Source organism: Mastomys coucha, unplaced genomic scaffold (genome assembly GCF_008632895.1).
Source record: "Mastomys coucha isolate ucsf_1 unplaced genomic scaffold, UCSF_Mcou_1 pScaffold18, whole genome shotgun sequence".
NCBI classification, from domain to species: domain Eukaryota; kingdom Metazoa; phylum Chordata; class Mammalia; order Rodentia; family Muridae; genus Mastomys; species Mastomys coucha.
In genome coordinates this window covers 2954389-2972934 of record NW_022196900.1, presented here as the reverse complement: position 1 = coordinate 2972934, position 18546 = coordinate 2954389, and the positions used below count along the sequence as shown (strand labels likewise).

Here is an 18546-nt window from a genome sequence, read left to right as displayed (position 1 = left end):
AGAAAATCCAGGACACAATGAGAAGACCAAATCTAAGGATAATAGGTATAGAAGAGAGTGAAGACTCCGAACTTAAAGGGCCAGTAAATACCTTCAACAAAATTATAGAAGAAAACTTCCCTAACCTAAACAAAGAGATGTGAACATACAAGAAGCCTACAGAACTCCAAAGAGACTGGACCAGAAAAGAAATTCCTCCCGTCACATAATAATAAAAACACCAAATGCACTAAACAAAGAATTTTATTTTTAATTTTTTTTTTTTTTGGTTTTTCGAGACAGGGTTTCTCTGTTTAGCCCTGGCTGTCCTGGAACTCACTCTGTAGACCAGGCTGGCCTCGAACTCAGAAATCCACCTGCCTCTGCCTCCCAAGTGCTGGGATTAAAGGCGTGCACCACCACCGCCCGGCTAACAAAGAATTTTAAAAGCAGTAAGGGAAAAAGTCAAATAACATATAAAGGCAGGTCTATCAGAATTACACCAGACTTCTCACCAGAGACTATGAAAGCTAGAAGATCCTGGGCAGATGTCATACAGACTCTAAGAGAACACAAATGCCAGCCCAGACTACTATACCTAGCAAAACCCTCAATTACCATAGATGGAGAAAACAAGATATTCCATGACAAACAAAATTTACACAATATCTTTCCATAAATCCAGCCCTAGAAAGGATAATAGATGGAAACATCAACATAAGGAGCAAAACTACACCCTAGAAGCATGAAAGTAATCTTTCAACAAACCCACACAAACATAATTCCACCTCTTACAACAAAAACAACAGGAAGTAACAATTACTTTTTCTTAATATCTTAGTATGAAAATTAATATTACCAACATATCCTAATCAATTGAAATCCAAAAATATGAATTAGAAATTTGTTGGCTGTCATCCAGTGGTCTCTCTAATTTGGTAATTGGAGAAATAGGTCCAATATATACTTTCTGCTTGTTTGTACATGACAGTGTCTTGCAGTGTACTACATAATGGTCTTGAAACCATGCTTCTCCTATCTCAGCCTATTAGTAGGATTATTTGATGTTTTTACACTATGCTGTGGTTTTCAGAACAGCTTACAAATTTCAAAATTATTTATACAGCCAAAAGAAATGTAAACAATTAACTTGGGAGGTGGCTTGTAAGAGAACAACAAAGAGTGAGACTGAATGCTTTGCTTTATGTTTGTAACTATTGTATCAAGTTTGAAGAGGACTTTATACTTACTCTTTCTCTGAGATGAATGCTTTTCCAGATTATCACAGCCAATGAACCAGATTCTTACCCTCACCTAATGTCTGTGCCACCCTCCAAGTAAAACCATTGTTCATTGAAAGCTGGTGAATGACTTCATAGATAGATCATGTTAATACACACGCCATTTCTTAAATGAATGTAACCTGTTCTCTGTGGGCTGAGAATGAAGACAATCACTCAAGTCAAATAGCTTTGACAATAGCAGGAAATCTGAATCCAAAAATTGGTGCAGCAGAACTGTCAACTCTTAGCTATGATGGAGGTAAAATCTTTTGGTGATGTGAGGGTCATTGAAATTGAGCCTTATTACAATGAACTCCAATGTCTAAAAATTGTTCTTATTTTGGGCCTGTACGACAGTAAGAGCCAACATTTTAAGCTCTACTAAAAACAAAACAAAAAAACAAACAAAAAGACTTTATCTATTTATGTTTATTAAAAAAAATACTAGTAGTGATGTATTATTTTAAAATATACAGTTAATATATTTGGAGTTATTTAAATTTTTTTTTTTTTTTGGTTTTTCGAGACAGGGTTTCTCTGTGTAGCCCTGGCTGTCCTGGAACTCACTCTGTAGACCAGCCTGGCCTTGAACTCAGAAATCTGCCTGCCTCTGCCTCCCAAATACTGGGATTAAAGGCGTGCACCACCACTTCCCGTATATAATCATTTTTTTTAAAGATTTATTTATTTATTATATGTAAGTACACTATAGCTGTCTTCAGAAGAGGGCATCAGATCTCATTACGGGTGGTTGTGAGCCACCATGTGGTTGCTGGGATTTGAACTCATAACCTTCTGAAGAGCAGTCGGTGCTCTTCCCTGCTGAGCTATCTCACCAGCTCAAATGAATATGAAAATATTCATTTTTATTGTTGCAATATTTAAAAAAATTTAAAGAATATGACCAAAAAAAAGGTATTTTCAGTATTGGGGGGGTCTCTAGGAGGAGTTGGGGTACAAAAGGGAAACAAGAATGTGATGTAATTCTATTTACTTAAAATGTTTTTAAATGTTAACAAATTCAGATAAATTGAAATCATGTATCTTTTCTCATCAATTTACTTAAAATGTTTTTAAATGTTAACAAATTCAGATAAGTTGAAATCATGTATCTTTTCTCATCATAATGCACTAAAACTTAATCAATTAAAAAAAAAAAAAAGACATGCAAGAGAGTGGATGAGGGATGGCTCAGGCAGTAAAGTGCCAAGTACAAGGACCTGAGTATGAGTACCAGCACCCACATAAAATGCTAGGAGCTGTGACACATGCTTATACCCCCCAGCACCAAGGAGACAGGACAGGAAGACCCCTGGGGCTCATGGTACCCTAACTGGTAGGCTCTCAACCAAGGAGATCTGTCTCAAAGAAGGTAGTTAGTTCCTTAGGATCACACCAAATGTTCTGTAGCCTACACAGGCGCACACACTTGTAAACATTTTTAAAAGAAAATTTTTTTAATGTAGAGCGAGCCAGGCAATGGTTCATGGGGTAACGTGCTTACAAGATGAGGAGAGCCAGGCGGTGGTGGTGCACACCTTTAATCCCAGCACTTGGGACGCAGAGGCAGGAGGATTTCTGAGTTCAAGGCCAGCCTGGTCTACAGAGTGAGTTCCATGACAGCCAGGGTTATACAGAAAAACCCTGTCTCAAAAAACCAAAGATACCATTTTAAAGCCAGTAATTCCAGCATACACACACACAAAATAAACATTTTTTAAAATTTTAGGGCTGGAGAGATGGTTCAGCAGTTAAGAGCACTGACTTTTCTTCCATAGGTCTTGAGTTCAATTCCCAGAAACCATATGGTAGCTAACAACCATCTGTAATGGGATCTGATCCCCTTTTCTGGTGTGTCTGAAGACAGCTACGGTGTACTTATATACATAAAATAAAAAAATAAATAAATCTTTAAAACAAAAATTTGAGGAGATATTTTAATTGCTACATACTTGAACATGATAAACCATTCCACCAACCTATAACCCCCTTATCCTGTTAATTAAACTTAAGAATAAAGGTTTAGCAAAGGATCAATAAAACAGACTGCTTGGTCTAGTCTTTAAGTCCAGTAGAGATATGTATCAACAGTTTTAAGTGGCACTCTTGAGGTTTTTATTATCTCTTGTAGTTGTTTGTAGACTCAAAAAAAAAAAAAATCAATCTACAAAAATTCAAGAAGTTACATGCAATAAATCTAACTTTTTAAAAAAAGTCCAAGGGCATGAGAGGAGAGGCAGTCTCCAGGGAAACAGAGAATACTCAACTCAATAGAGTGTGTTATGAGGCATCGAGCAGAGGGAGGGCTGAGAGGAAGAACCAGATGGAGGTGGGAGGAGCATGAGGGAGGGCAGTATATGAGAACAAAATCATATTTATATATATATATATATATATAAATGAAGATGCCATAATTCAACTCATTGCTTTATATACTAGCCTAAAAAATTAATTTAAGAAAAGGAAAGGCCTGGGCAGTGGTGATGCATGTCTTTAATCCCAGCACTTGGGAGGCAGAGACAGGTAGATTTCTGAGTTTGGGGCCAGCCTGGTCTACAGAGTGAGTTCCAGATCAGCCAGGGCTATACAGAGAAATCCTGTCTCGAAACCCCACCACCACCACCACCAAAAAAAAAAAAGAGATTCTGATTCTGATAATGTACAAGCTGGAGCCCAGAAATCTGACAGTATGTCTGTTATGGAGATGGGGGTCTTTCTATGTCGTCCCAACTAGCCTTAAATTCTAACCTCATTTAAAAACAGACTCAGAAAACAGAGAGAAACGAGCAATATTTACATCTCCTAGCTGGCATGCACCACCTCCCCAGACCTGTATTAATATTCCTTTTTCAACTATTATTTTCTTTCTTTTGTTTTTTGTTTTTTGTTTTTTGAGACAGGGTTTCTCTGTAGACCAGGCTGGCCTCGAACTCAGAAATCCGCCTGCCTCTGCCTCCCAAGTGCTGGGATTAACAACTATTATTTTCAAGTTTCCAAAATGAGTTAAGTAGTTTAGCACTTCATCAGATGCTTAATATTCTCTTAGAATACTGCCATAGTCTCATCTAAAATTCATTTAATGAGCCCCGTGACAAAAATTTTATCATATCCCCAATATCTGAATACTTGAACTATAGAAAGCACAAATTTGAAATCCTTTATCAAACTTGAAACCCAACTTCTTCTCCTGATCTAGTTTCTATGTCAAAAGAGATTAAAGTGAAAGATACTGGTATTCAATCCTTCCAAATTTAGACACTAGCTATCACTTAAAAAAATAAAATCTAAATACCCTTCAGGAACTTACTACAATTTTATTTTTTAAAATCATTAAATTTACTACCTAAATCTCCAAATGTAAACATATTCACATATAAAAATCTAATTCTAGTCATGCTAAAACTAAAACCAAAAACCATTTGCAATCTTTGGGGCCAAAGCTTGATGGTGGTTGTAAGGGCATTCATTACACTAATCTGTTTATTTTCCTTTTTGAGATGGACTCTGTGTATGTTCCCTAGATTGGCTTGAACTCCTAAACACATGGTTCTACTTCCTCAATTCTCTCAATATCTGGAATGATTGTACCTCTCTGTATTGGGCTATATTTCTAAAATCTCCAATATTTCACTGTATAAAATATTCTCAAGATTGGGGCTGGTGAGATGGCTCAGCAGGTAAGAGCACCAACTGCTTTTACGAAGGTCGTGAGTTCAAATCCCAGCAACCATTACATGGTGGCTCACAACCACCTGTAATGAAATCTGACACCCTCTTCTATGTATTCATATATGATAATAAATAAATCTTTAAAAAAAATTCTCAGGATGCATAGAATAAAATTCTTTGAAAAAATTATATTAGAGTAAAAGCAAAAAAAAAAGAGCCCAACAATACATACACTACAAATATAAATAAATAGCAATTTTAAAAAGTGCAGCAAAAACCAAACATGATGATGGTATGTTTGTCATCTCAGAACTTAGGAAGTGAAGGGAGGAAGAGCCCATGGTTATCCTAAGATGTTTCAAAACAAAAAGAAAAATAATTAAATGTGGGATAAAGACATAGGTCAGCAGTTAAGAACACTGTTGCTCTTGCAGAGGACCTGGACTCAATTCTCACTGCCCACATGGTAATGCTATTCCAGGCCCATCTGACACCTTCTGACCTCCAGGGCACCAAACAGACATGATATACATAAACATATACAAAACATTCATACACAAAAAATTAAGTCTAAGGAGAACAAGAAGAGGAAGAGGAGGAGGAAGAGGAGGAAGTAGCGATAATGATAAAGAAAAGTAAATAGAAGCCGGGCAGTGGTGGCACATGCCTTTAATCCCAGCACTTGGGAGGCAGAGGCAGGTGGATTTCTGAGTTTGAGGCCAGCCTGGTCTACAGAGTGAGTTCCAGGACAGCCAGGGCTATACAGAGAAACCCTGTCTCGAAAAAAAAACAAAAAAACAAAAAAACAAAAAGCAAAAAAAAAAAAAAGAAAAAAAGAAAAGTAAATAGAAAAGCATAAAACTGCCGTAATAAGAGAGGCCCAGTAGATATGGCTCAGCAGTTAAGAGCACTGTTTGCTCTTCCAGAGGTCTTGAATTCAATTCTCAGCAACCACATGGTGGCTCACAACCATCTATACCGGGATCTGATGCCTTCTGGCATGAAGGCATACATGCAGATAGAGCACTCATATGTATTAAGTGAAATCTAAAGAAAGAAAAGGCCTACAGCGGTGTCGTATGTATTACTTGTAGTCCTAATATTCAGGAAACTAAGGAAGGAGCCTAAGTTTCTAGGTCAATCTGGGTTATATCCTTCACAATCAAAAGAATACCAATCACATATAATGCAAGTAGCTCACACATACTGAAAATAGTGAGATCTCAATGAAAAAAATAATAAAATAAAATTTAAAAGCAGTATTATCTGGTTAACACTTTAATCTCACCTCAAGCAGTTGACCATTGTGAACAGTACAGGTATGTACTATCACACCTGGCTGCAGCTTCTAATTTTGAATACAGGTATGTTTACATACACATAGACTTTCCAGAGGATTACAGTTTGAATAGTTAACTGGTTTTCAGGGGCAAAAAAGGCATTAAGATTGCTTTATCACTCTTTTTTAAAAATATTAGGGGCTGGCGAGATGGCTCAGTGGGTAAGAGCACTGACTACTCTTCTGAAGGTCCTGAGTTTGGATCCCAGTAACCACATGGTGCCTCACAATCACCCGTAATGAGATCTGACACTCTCTTCTGTTGCGTCTGAAGACAGCTACAGTGAATTACGCCAGAGGGAGCAGGGCCGGAGTAAGCGGGGCGGCAGAGGTCCTGAGTTCAATTCCCAGCAGCCACACACATGATGGCTCACAGCCATCTGTACAGCTACAGTGTACTCATACACATAAATCTTTAAAAAAATAAATAAAATATTAAGTGTTAACAATCAGTTACAAAACTTGAACTTCTATATAGTATCTACAGTGATAAAGTTATATTCATCTTGGACTATCTTGGACTATTTTCCTTACCAAATTTATAAACCTAATTTTTTTAAAAAATACTTAACTCACTAAGTTGTTCTTTCTATAGTTTAATGTTGTACATTAAAACTATATATCAAATCAAAAGCTTTGTGTATCCTAAGCAAGCACTCAACCATTGATTACATACACCACATGATGCTGACAGCTTTATTCTGAAGCTCAGACAAACAAAGGTTAAAGGTTGAAATGGAGAAGAAAGAGGCAGGGAACTTAAACAGGGTTAGGGCTCCAACTTTCCATGATCACTTTGTCACAATGTCTGGTAACTGCCAACCTTAGGATGGTAGCCTCACAATGCATTAGTGCTATAACAAATATTACGTCTAACCAATCCAATAGTGAACTCCATGAAACTAAAGGCAACATCGCTGCTGTTAAATATATCCAACTGTCACAAACTAACTTCTTTAGAACTGGAAAGATGAGATGGCTCAGCTGTTACAGGATTGGTTTGGGCACTGCATTTATTTATATGCTGATTTCTGTACCCAGAGATCAGGTTGCAGTCCCATTGTCATTATTATTGAAGCATCTGAAGCCTCAATATTGTGTAAAAATTGTTCTCCATTACCCCTAATTAGTTTAGAAAGATCTATAGTAGGGCAGAGTTAAGACCCAACTACTGATCCCAGTGAGGGGTCCCAGGTAGACAGGAGTTTTGGGATATGGACACACCTATCACAAAAGCCCATAGTATGATTTCACTTCCATGAAATGTCAAACCTAAGTAAGATACTTGGGGAGATGAAGGCAGGAACTCAAGATCACTCTTGGCTACACAGGAGAGTCCAAGGCCAGCTGGGCTACCCTGTCTCAAAAGATGAAGAGGTCCCTGTGGTGTTGGCACAGCCTATAATCCCAGCACTTCGTGGTGAAGGGGGGTAGAGATTTTGAGTTCGAGGCCAGCCTGGTCTATAGAGCAAGTTCGAGAATAGCCAGGACTACACAGAATAAACCCTGTCTCAAAAATCAAAAACAAAAACAAACAAAAAAAGGCTAGAGAGATGGCTCAGCGGTTAAGAGCACACTCTTCCAGAGGTCCTGAGTTCAATTCCCAGCAACGGCATGGTGGCTCACAACCATCTGTAATGGAATCTAATGCCATCTCCTGGTATGTCTGAAGAAAGCGACCGTGTACTCATACTAAAATAAATAAATCTTAAAAGGAGAAGAAAAGAAAAGCCTTAAGCTTGTATGGGGATACACACCTTTAATCAGGCAGATTCCACAACAGCCTGATCTACATAGTGTTCCAGGACAGCCAAGACTACAGAGAAAGACCCAGTCTCAAAATTCTACATTCCAACAATGGTAATAAAGAAATGTAGCTTTCAAATTGTTTAGGCTAGCCAGGTGGAGGTGGGTGGTGAATGGTGGTGGTCAGGAGGCAGAGGCATTCGGATATCTTGAGTTCAAGGCCAGCCTGATCTACACAGTAAGTTCAGGCTAGGGCCAGCAAGATGGCTCAATAAGTAGAAGTACTAACAGAAGCTTGACAACCTGAGTTGTCCCTATAGCCCACTTGGTGCTGAGAACCAACTTCCAATAAGCTGTCCCCCAACCTCTGTATGGAGGTTCTGGCATGTACCCCACCCACACCTTGTGACACACTCAAGCTCATATACATACACATTAAAAATATATTTATCCAGGTGATGATTGCATACAGCTTCAATCCCAGCACTCTGGACCAGAGGCAGGGGGATCTCAGAGTTCCAGGCCAATTTGGTCTACAGAGTTCCAGGGTAGCCTGGGCTACACAGAAAAAATTCTTTTTGTATCTAAAAACTAACTAAACTAACTAAATAATCAATTAATAAACAAATAATCCCAGTATTTGGGAGGCAAAAATAACTGAACTTTGGGTTTTTTTGTTTGTTTGTTTGTTTTGAGACAGGGTTTCTCTGTATAGCCCTGGCTGTCCTGGAACCCACTCTGTATACCAGGCTGGACTCGAACTCAGAAATCTGCCTGTCTCTGCCTCCCAAGCGCTGGGATTAAAGGTGTGTGCCACCACTGCCTAGCAAGGCAACAGCTTTTTCTTGTCTTTTTTTTTTTAAACTATTTTTTAATTGCACACCCTTAAAATTAACATTTATTCATGTATTTTTTGTATGTATTTGGACCACACACCCACTTGGCGACTGCCAGAGTCAGGAGGGGCCCTGATCCCCTGGAACTCTAGTTCCAGATGGTTGTAAACCACCAAGTGGGTGCTGGGAACTGAACCCAGGTCTTCAAAGCAGAACAGTTACACAGCTCTCCTGCACACTGTTGTTTTGTTCTTTGAGACAGGGGTCTGAATTCTGGCTGGCCTCAATTCATTTTGCAGTTGGAGAGGATTCTGAACTCCAGGTCTCTGCACTTCCACACCCACGTGCTGGAAATTATATGCAGGCAACATTCTTTCTAGGGTAACTGATTCTTTGAGAGTTTACTACATAGTAAATCTTTGCCTCAAAAAATCAAAATAAAAGTAACATCTACTTTCCTGCTAGATCTTAACTTCTAATATTGTAAAAGTTAAGGCAAAATCAGAATTAGGTTTGTTCCTTAGATTCTCCAAATGAGGTTAAGCAATCTTTCTTTTTTTTTTTTTTTTTTTTTTTTTTTTTTTTTTTTTTTTTTTTGTTTTTTTCGAGACGGGTTTTCTCTGTGTAGACCTGGCTGTCCTGGAACTCACTCTGTAGTCTAGGCTGGCCTCGGTTCATCCCGCAGCGCCAGTTCTGCTTACCAAAAGTGGCCCACTAGGCACTCGCATTCCACGCCCGGCTCCACGCCAGCGAGCCGGGCTTCTTACCCAGTTAAAGTTTGAGAATAGGTTGAAATCATTTCGGCCCCAAGACCTCTAATCATTCGCTTTACCGGATAAAACTGCGGGGTTTCGAGTTTCTGCGAGAGCGCCAGCTATCCTGAGGGAAACTTCGGAGGGAACCAGCTACTAGAGGGTTCGATTAGTCTTTCACCCCTACACCCAGGTCGGACGACCATTTGCATGTCAGGACCGCTACGGACCTCCACCAGAGTTTCCTCTGGCTTCGCCCTGCCCAGGCATAGAAACTCAGAAATCCGACTGCCTCTGCCTCCCAAGTGCTGGGATTAAAGGCGTGAGCCACCACCGCCCGGCGCAATCTTTATTTTCATGGGACCATAGGAGTCACAGTTATTAATGTTACCAAGTTTTGCTAAAGCCCCTCATTATCACTGCTGTGGCGTTCTCGGCCTCCCCCTCCATACCTTTAGTTATAGGAGGCCTTAACAAAGATGCTAATTTGCTATACTAACTATATTACCAAGGTAACCATCATCTTTCTTATTGTACTTGCTGTTTAGCCAAACCTTCCGTCATTAAGAGCTGTACTCTCAAAGAGGCAGGCAACCCAGCAAAGATAGCAAACTCCAAAATAAAATCCAATTTCTCCCCAGGAGGATCTTCACAGTCCAAATAAACTCAAACCTTAACCCAAGCCCTGAGTCCATTTCACTAAAAAGCTTCGGTTGATCAGTGACTCCTTGGAGTCAGCGTCAGAGAGACTAGACTCAGGCTGGGTGCTGTGGTGCACGCCTTTGATTTCAGCACTGGGGAGCAGAGGCAGGTAGACCTCTTGAGTTTTAAGGCCAGCTTAGTGTACAGAGTGAATTCTGAGACAAGGTAGGAAGGACTATATAGAAACCTGGGGGAGGCAGGGAGGGGAGGGAGAACACAAAGGCAAGCAAGCACTCAAAAACAGACTACTTAAGTAGTATCAAAGCTGGGCTCAGCGAACACAGAAGGAACTGTTAAACCCAGAAGCTTGAGGCCAGCTTGGACCACACAGTAAGCCCCTCTCAAAAAAAAAAAAAAAAAAAAAAAAAAAAAAAAAAAAAAAAAAAAAAAAAAAAAAAACAGAAAAATTTCAGGTGTAGTGGCATGCCTTTAATTGCAGAACTCCAGAGGCAGAACTAGGCTAATTTCTGATTTCTAAGACAGCCTTTTCTACAAAGTGAGTTCCAGGCTAGCCAGGGCTACACAGAGAAACCCATCTCTAACAACAATAAACAAAGCTTTACTGAGGTAGGAGCTCCCTGCAACTGCAAGGGAGGAGACTCAAAGATGAGATTGCCCTAGAAAGCATTTTTCAAAGCTAGAAGTAACAGATTTTCTTAAATTGGAATTTTGTAGTCTTCACCTAACTTCCTTTCTAGTTTACTACTGAATGTTTTTTCAGTAACTCATGCCACAGTTTACCAAGAGTAACTGAAGGTGGAGTTGTAACTCGGTGGCAGAGTACTTTGCCTAGCCTACATAGGTCGTCAGCCTTGGCAGCAAGCACCCTTACCCAGCTGAGCCATCTTATCAGCCCCTGTGCCAACTTTTAAATGCAGCGGTAGAGAAATACACTAAAAACCTTGTTTTAAGACAAAAGTACTGGGGAAAAAATGATCATAAATTGGCCTTTTTTCAAGGAAGAACTAATCAGATGACACAAGGGGGAAAAAAAAAACCAGAAACATGCCACTCAACAATTTTCTCACAAAGACTGAAACAACTTAAGCGTTTTCATGCTTGGGCCAAAGAGCTGGCTCAACAGGTAAAGAAAAGAATTTGCTGCCAAGCCTGATGACCTGAGTTCAATTTCTGGTACCTACAATGCAAAAACAGAACTCCCACAATTTGTCCTCTGACCTCCACATGTGCACCATGGACCATACACACACACTTAAATAAAAGATTCAGGGCTAGAAAGATGGTTCGGCAGTCAAGAGCACTTGGTTCTTGCAGAAGACCCAGGTTTGAGTCCAAGCACCCATGTGGTTGCTCACAGGTTAGACATCTTCAGAGCTCTTCAGGCACCAGGCATACACACATGGTATACACAGACATACATGCAAGCCAAGCACATTTAAAAAAAAAAGGTGCAACATGGGCTGGAGAGATGGCTCAGCTTTGAAAGCACTTGATTTGCTTGAAGAGGAACCAGATTCAGTTTCTAGCACTCACTTAGGGGCTCACAACCACCTGGGACTCTAGTCCCAGAAGATCCAATGCCCTCTTCTGGTCTCCTCAGAGAGCAGACAGACCACATGATACACATACATACACGCAAGCACTCACATATACACATAAAATATTTGTTTTTTAAGACAGGGGTTTCTCTACCTAGCTCTAGTTTACATAGAACTATATTATGTAGGCCAAGCTAGTCTCAAACTCAATTAGAAACACCTGTCTCTGCCTCCAGAGCTTTGGGATTAATAACTATGTATCTTAAACACTCAGGAAGCAGAAGCAGGTGGAAAGTTCTGAGTTCTAGCGACAGTCAAAGCTACACAGAGAAAGCCTATTTCAGAAAAACAAATTAAACAAGTTGTGTGTGTGTGTGTGTGTGTGTGTGTGTGTGTGTAAAATACAAAACATCTTTTAAGGAATTTCTGAGTGCCAGACGCGGTGGTGTACACCTTTAATCTCATCATTCTGCAGGTGGACCTCTGAGAGTTCCAGGACAGCTGGGACGTTAGAGACCCTTTTTCAATGTTCCCAGTTCAAAAAGAAAAAGAATTTCTAAGGGCTAGAGTGATAGATGATAGTTACGAACACTTGCTGTTCAAGAGGGGACCTAAGGTCAGTTTCTAGCAACCACATTGGAGGGCTCATAACCCTCCGCAACTCCAGTTCTGATGTCCTCTTCAGGCTTCTGAAAGCACCCACCCCAATGGCAAACGCTCACATAAACACATGTACAGTTTTTTTTTTTTTTTTTTTGTTTTTTCGAGACAGGGTTTCTCTGTGTGGCCTTGGCTGTCCTAGAACTCACTCTGTAGACCAGGCTGGCCTCGAACTCAGAAATCCCTGCCTCTGCCCCCCAAGTGCTGGGATTAAAGGCCTGTGCCACCACGGCCGGCTACAAAGTATTTTTTAAAGGTTTTTTTCAATTTTGAGGTTGAGGCTATAACTCAATTGGCAGAGTGCTTGTTGGCACACACAGTGCCTTGGGTTCAATCTCCTGCATAGCATAATCCTGGCTTAATGACAAAAGACTGTAATGCCAGCATTGGGAGGGGGGAGGCTGGAAGATCAGAAGTTTAAGGTCATCCCTGCCTACAAAGTTCAAGGCTGGGCACTGGTGGCCCACACCTTTAACCCCAGCAACTCAGGAGGAAGAGGCAGGTGGATCTCTTGAGTTTGAGGCCAGCCTGCTCTACAGAGTAAGTTCCAGGACAGTCAGGATACACAGAGAAACCCTGTCTCAAAAAAAACCAAAAAGGGGGGGAAAAAAAAGAAGAGGAAGAAAGTTCATAGCCAACCTAGATTATACGAAGCATGTCTTTTTTTTTTTTTCCCAAGACAGGGTTTCTCTGTGTATCCCTGGCTGTCCTGGAGCTCACTCTGTAGATCAGGCTGGCCTCGAACTCAGAAATCCACCTGCCTCTGCCTCCCAAGTGCTGGGATTAAAGGTGTGTGCCACCACTGCCCGGCTTCGAAGCATGTCTTTAAAAGGAAAAAAGTGTTCCAGGACAGCCAGGTCTATACAGAGAAACCCTGCCTCGAAAAACCAAAAAAAAAAAAAAAAAAGGGAAAAAGTGGGGGCTGGAGAGATGGCTCAGTGCTTAAGAGGACTGCTCTTCCAGAGGTCCTGAGTTCAATTCTCAGCAACCACATAGTGGCTCACAACCATCTGTAATGGGATCTGATGCCCTCTTCTGGGGTGTCTGAAGATAGCTACAGTGTACTCATATACATTAAATAAATAAATAATTAATTAAAAGGAAAAAGTATTTTCATACTTTACCAAACAGGGTGGCACAGGCCTATAATCCTGGCATTGGGAAGTCTGAGAAGAGGGTTGGTTGGTCAGCATAAGTTCCATAGTGAGTTTCAGGTCATCATGAGCTACAGAACCAGATCCTCTCCAAAAATAATCTTTGAGACCGGATCTCATCCTGTAGCATAGAATGGCACTGAAACTATCACAGGAGTCAGGGGTTTTGGATGGGGGCAGGGAACAGATGTCATTTTTCCTAAACAGAATGCTGAGGGCATAGCTTCAATGGCAGACTTTGGGAAGCCCTGGGTCCAATACCCAGCATCAAAAAAATTAGTACAGGGGCAGAAAAGATCAATCAGCAAGTAAAGCTCTTGTCATACAACCCTGTAAATCTTGATTTTAACTCCTCGAACCCACTCAAAAAATGGAAAGAAAAAAACTACACCCAAAAGCTGTCCTCTGACCTCCACAAACAAGCCATGGTTTGCTGTTCACATCTCAAATGCACACTTTATTACAAATTAGTTTGGGGTAAAAAAGGGCAAACATATGCTAATATTAAAAAATTTAAGCCAAGCAAGGTGGTGCACTCCTTTAATGCAAGCCAACTCAGGAAGCAGAGGCAGATGGATCTCTGAACTCAAGGCCAGCCTGGTCTACTGAGTTCCAGGACAGCCAAGGCTACAGAGAAACTCTGTCTCAAAACAACAATGAAAAAAACAAAACACAAACAAGAAAAGAAGAAAGGAAAGGAGGGAGGGAGGGAGGGAGGGAAGGAAGGAAGGAAGGAAAAACTTAAAAAACAGGGACTGAAGAGTTGGCTCCGTGGCTAAGAGCACTTGCTGCTCTTGCAAAGGAACCAGGTTCAATTCCCAGCACAATGTGGTAGATGACAACCATCTGTACTTCTAGTTTCAGAGGCTCCAATGCCCTTTTCTGAACTCCAAAGGCACACATGTGGTATACATACGGAAAGCAAAACATTAATACATGTAAAATAAATCTTTAACAGGGGAACATGAATTTGAATGAGAGAACAGAGCATGGGAGAGGATTAAAGGAAGGAAAAGGGGGTGTAAAATTATAGTCTCAAAACAATAAAAATATTTTTCTGAAAAGGAATTTAAACTAGATAGAGCCAGGTGTAAGGGTACACCTGTGACTTTGATCTCAGCAACTCTGGAGGCAGAAGCAAGTTTATCTCTGGGAGTTCTAGACCAGCTACACAGGGATAAACAGTAAGGCTCTGACTGTCTTGAAAAAAACAAAACAAGCTGGTGCACGCCTTTAATCCCAGCACTTGGGAGGCAAAGGCAGGTGGATTTCTGAGTTCGAGGCCAGCCTGGTCTACAGAGTGCCAGGGCAGCCAGAGAAACCCTGTCTCGAAAAAGCAAACAAAAAACAAACAAAGCAAACAAACCATACTCAATAGGGAATAAAGCCTCTTTCCTTCTCTTCCCCCTTCTTGTTACACAGCCCTGGTTGGTCTAGAACTCACTGTGCAGAGGAGGCTGACCACACATTTGCTTGCATAAATTCTCCTGCCTCTGCTTCTTGACTGCTCAGATTTCAGGGACACCTCTGGGTCTGGGCAGTACTGGATGAAGATGGAACCCATGGCTTTAACATGCTAGACAAGCCCTCTACAAATGAGACACACCCTTGTCCCCAAAGTCAATCTTTTTCAAAAGGACTATAGCTATGATTTGTTTATTTTGTTGTAGGTGTGTTGCTGGAGTTTAAAAAAAGAAAATCAGCAGGGCAGTGATGACCCACGCCTTTAAGCCCAGCACTTGGGAGGCAGAGGCAGGGGGATTTCTGAGTTCAAGGCCAGCCTTGTCTACAGAGTGAGTTCCAGGATAGCCAGGGCTACACAGAGAAACCCTGTCTTGGAAAAGAAAAAAGAAAATCAGAGCTTCATGCGTGTTAGGCAAATATTCTACCACTGAGCTACAGCCCTAGCCCAAAGCCTTTACTTTATTATTATTATTGTTGCTGTTGTTTGAGACAGGGTTTCTCTCTGTAGCACTGGCTGTCCTGGGACTGGCTCTGTAGACCAGACTGGCCTCAAACTCAAAGATCCAATTGCTTTTGCCTCCCGAGTGCTGAGACTGAAGGTGTGAGCCACCACTGCCCAGCTTATTTTAAATTAGTATATGCTACAGGAAATATTTCCATCTTATCAATTCCAAATCATTAGTAAGCAAAAGTCTTACTTTCATAGTTTTTAAAAAACAAATTCCAATAGACTAACTACCATTTACGTTAACTACCAATTATTCCAGAAATAATACTATTTGGAAATTAAACTGTATCCTTAAGCTCAGCATGGTGGTACTTTAATCCCAGCACTTGGAAGGCAGAGGCAGGATGATCTCTGTGAGTTCATGGCCAGCCTGGTCTACAGAGTGAGTTCCAGGACAGCCAGGGCTACACAGAGAAACCCTGTCTCCAAAAAACAAAAAAACAAATAAATACAGTAACTGTACTCTTTAAAATTAACCAGTAGTCTGCTTTGAAAATGTTTTCTAGGAAATGTATCATATGAACTCCACTTTGTGCAATACTCCCAAAATCTACAAATTAAAATTTATATTTGACAGTGCATATAACATACCTCAACACAGAAACAATACCCTTTCCAATCTATCACTAATAAACTTGCACCTTTGCTTAGCAACTTTAAACACCTCCATCTAAAAAGTATAGTTGTATGATGACCACAAAAGACGAAGCAAACAGTCGGTAAGGGTACCACACTCTTACATAACATTCTAAAAATGTCCTTTACTAAGTATTCAGCAACTATCACATGCATGAATGTTAAGCATCCCCTATCAATCCTATTTTCAACAAAGTTGACCCAGTTTAAAGCCTGAAATTTGAGGCTTTTGAAGCTTTTGAACGGTAGCAAATAAGAGTTAAGTAATTGGGTAGACCTAAAAATACACATCACAACTACATGACTAAGATGTTCGTTTAAAACTTGTGCCAAGATAACCCCTCCCTTCAAAACAAACGAAAATCGACTCATTGGCCTATTTTACCTCATTTTGGAAATAAAATAATAAATGAATTCCTAAACACCCATTTCCTCTGTCTCTACCCCCACTATATCTTCACTCAGGGATACTACCCTCCAAAAAAAAAAACGCTTCAGTCAAACCAAGACAAAAACAAAAATCAAAAAAAAAACAAAACAAAACAAACAAACAAACGAAAAAACCACACAGTATCTCCAAGTACTGAACTCAGGAATAATTCATGGAAAACAATGGAAACAATGCCTATATAGTGGCACTCCACCGTTCACCTCGGATGTGGCTCATCTGTGGGACGACCCCATTTGTTGGAGCTAACCACCTAAGCAAAAGCTTTTAATCTTGTCTTCCTAAAGTGGGAAACTATCAATCTGCCTGACGTGTTCCACCCTTTGTGGATGTTTGTACACGGGAGGGGGGAAGGGGGTGCTAGTAAACTTGGTAGGAAAGGACAAAGGGCATTTTGGAAGCAGCAGAGGCTGACTATAAAGTAAATGGAAAACGAGGACAGAAAAGAGGACTAAATTCAAGTCCCCTCAAGCGGATGACCAGCAGAGACAACGCCAGCACACCACCCTCCCTTCTTTGGCCACCCCCAGGGTCCTCTTCTTTATTACCACCTACTGTAATCAAAAGTTGGACTATCACTACCCAAGACCAACAAATCCTCCAAATGTCAGGGCGCTAGCAACATAGGCAATGACAGGCTAATATTCCTCCCCCACAACCTCCCCCCCAAAAAAAGAGAAAAGTCCAATCCAATAAGTGCAGGTCACCCTGCCCTCTGGGGCAGTTCCAGCCTGCGCAGAGAAGGCTCAGATGGGTCGAGAAAGAGAAGATAGACCATCTCTATTTCCACACACCTCTCAGCTGGAGAAACAAAACAAAGGCAGCCCTCCTTCCCGGTAGCCACTAGCCCAGCCAAAGAGGCTTTCCTATTTCCCGGTGCAGTCTGGCCTCCCGCCCCCGCCCCATGACAAAGAAAAGGCACTTGGTGAGCAAGGCCTTCCTGCCTCTACGGATGGGGGGAGGGGGCTGCGAAGTGAGGAGCCCCCCCTCGGCTCCCCCGAGCTCACGCTCCGGGCCAGCGGCGGCAAGCGGAAACCAGGGAAGCTGGGCCGAGAAAGGGTGGCGGTACCTTGAAGTAGCCGCCTTCGTAGAGGGTGTTAGGGGGTCCGAAGATGGCCACCTCCCAGTTGTAGAGGTCGGACTCATCCACCAGGGTGATCCGGAAGCCCTCCACCGGTTCCTCCTGCAGGGATTTCAGCTCAAGCATCAGGGCTTTTTGCGAGCTGGTCATCTGCTGCTGGGCCATCGCGGCGGCGGCGGCGGCGGTGGCGGCGGCCGTGCGGGGCCGCGGCCCCAGTCCTCGCGCACCGGCCGGGCCGGACCAGGCCCCTCCCCTCCGCTCGCCCTCGGGCCGGGCCGGGCCCCTGTCCTCTCACACGCCTGGCGGGGCCGGACCAGGCCCCAGACGGCCCGCGGGCCCGCCCGGGGTCCTCCTCACACGACGCGGGCCGGCCCGGGCCCTCCTCACTCTCGGACCGGGCGGGGGCGGGCCTAAGGGAGTTGGGGGAATCCGCTCCGGGCCCCGGGCCTCTCCCCCCCCCCGGAGGGGGCCTCTACTTGTGGGGGGGGGAGTGGAGGTGGAAGCGAAGGAAGGCGGCGGAGGGCAGACGATGGTGAAGACAGGGGGGCCGAGCCGGCCCGGGATCGCCGTGCTCGCTTGCCCTCTCGTTCTCCGCGGGGGCCGGAGGGGCGCACGAGGGAGGGCGCGCCGTGCGCTGGGGTCTCGGGACGGCGGCGGCGGCGGCGGCGCGGGGGGAGGGGCGGAGGAGGAGGAGGAGGAGAGCCAGAGCGCCTCGCGCCGCGGGAGCAACAGAGCAGAGAAGGAGGGAGGGAGGGAGAGGAGGGAGGGGAGGGAGGGGAGGAGGGGCGCG

The 18546-nt window shown here is 42.5% G+C and overlaps 1 protein-coding gene across 1 annotated transcript in view; it reads right to left on the bottom strand.

The window, feature by feature from the left end:
- Positions 1 to 18486, bottom strand: part of Ube2r2 (ubiquitin conjugating enzyme E2 R2) — a 60767-nt gene extending 42281 nt beyond the window's left edge. Inside the window, exon 1 of the mRNA XM_031377072.1 lies at positions 17745 to 18486. Coding sequence (XP_031232932.1) covers positions 17745 to 17921 — 177 coding nt within the window. The 5' untranslated portion in view covers positions 17922 to 18486. The remainder of the gene's footprint in view (positions 1 to 17744) is intronic.
- Positions 18487 to 18546: the final 60 nt, after the last annotated feature.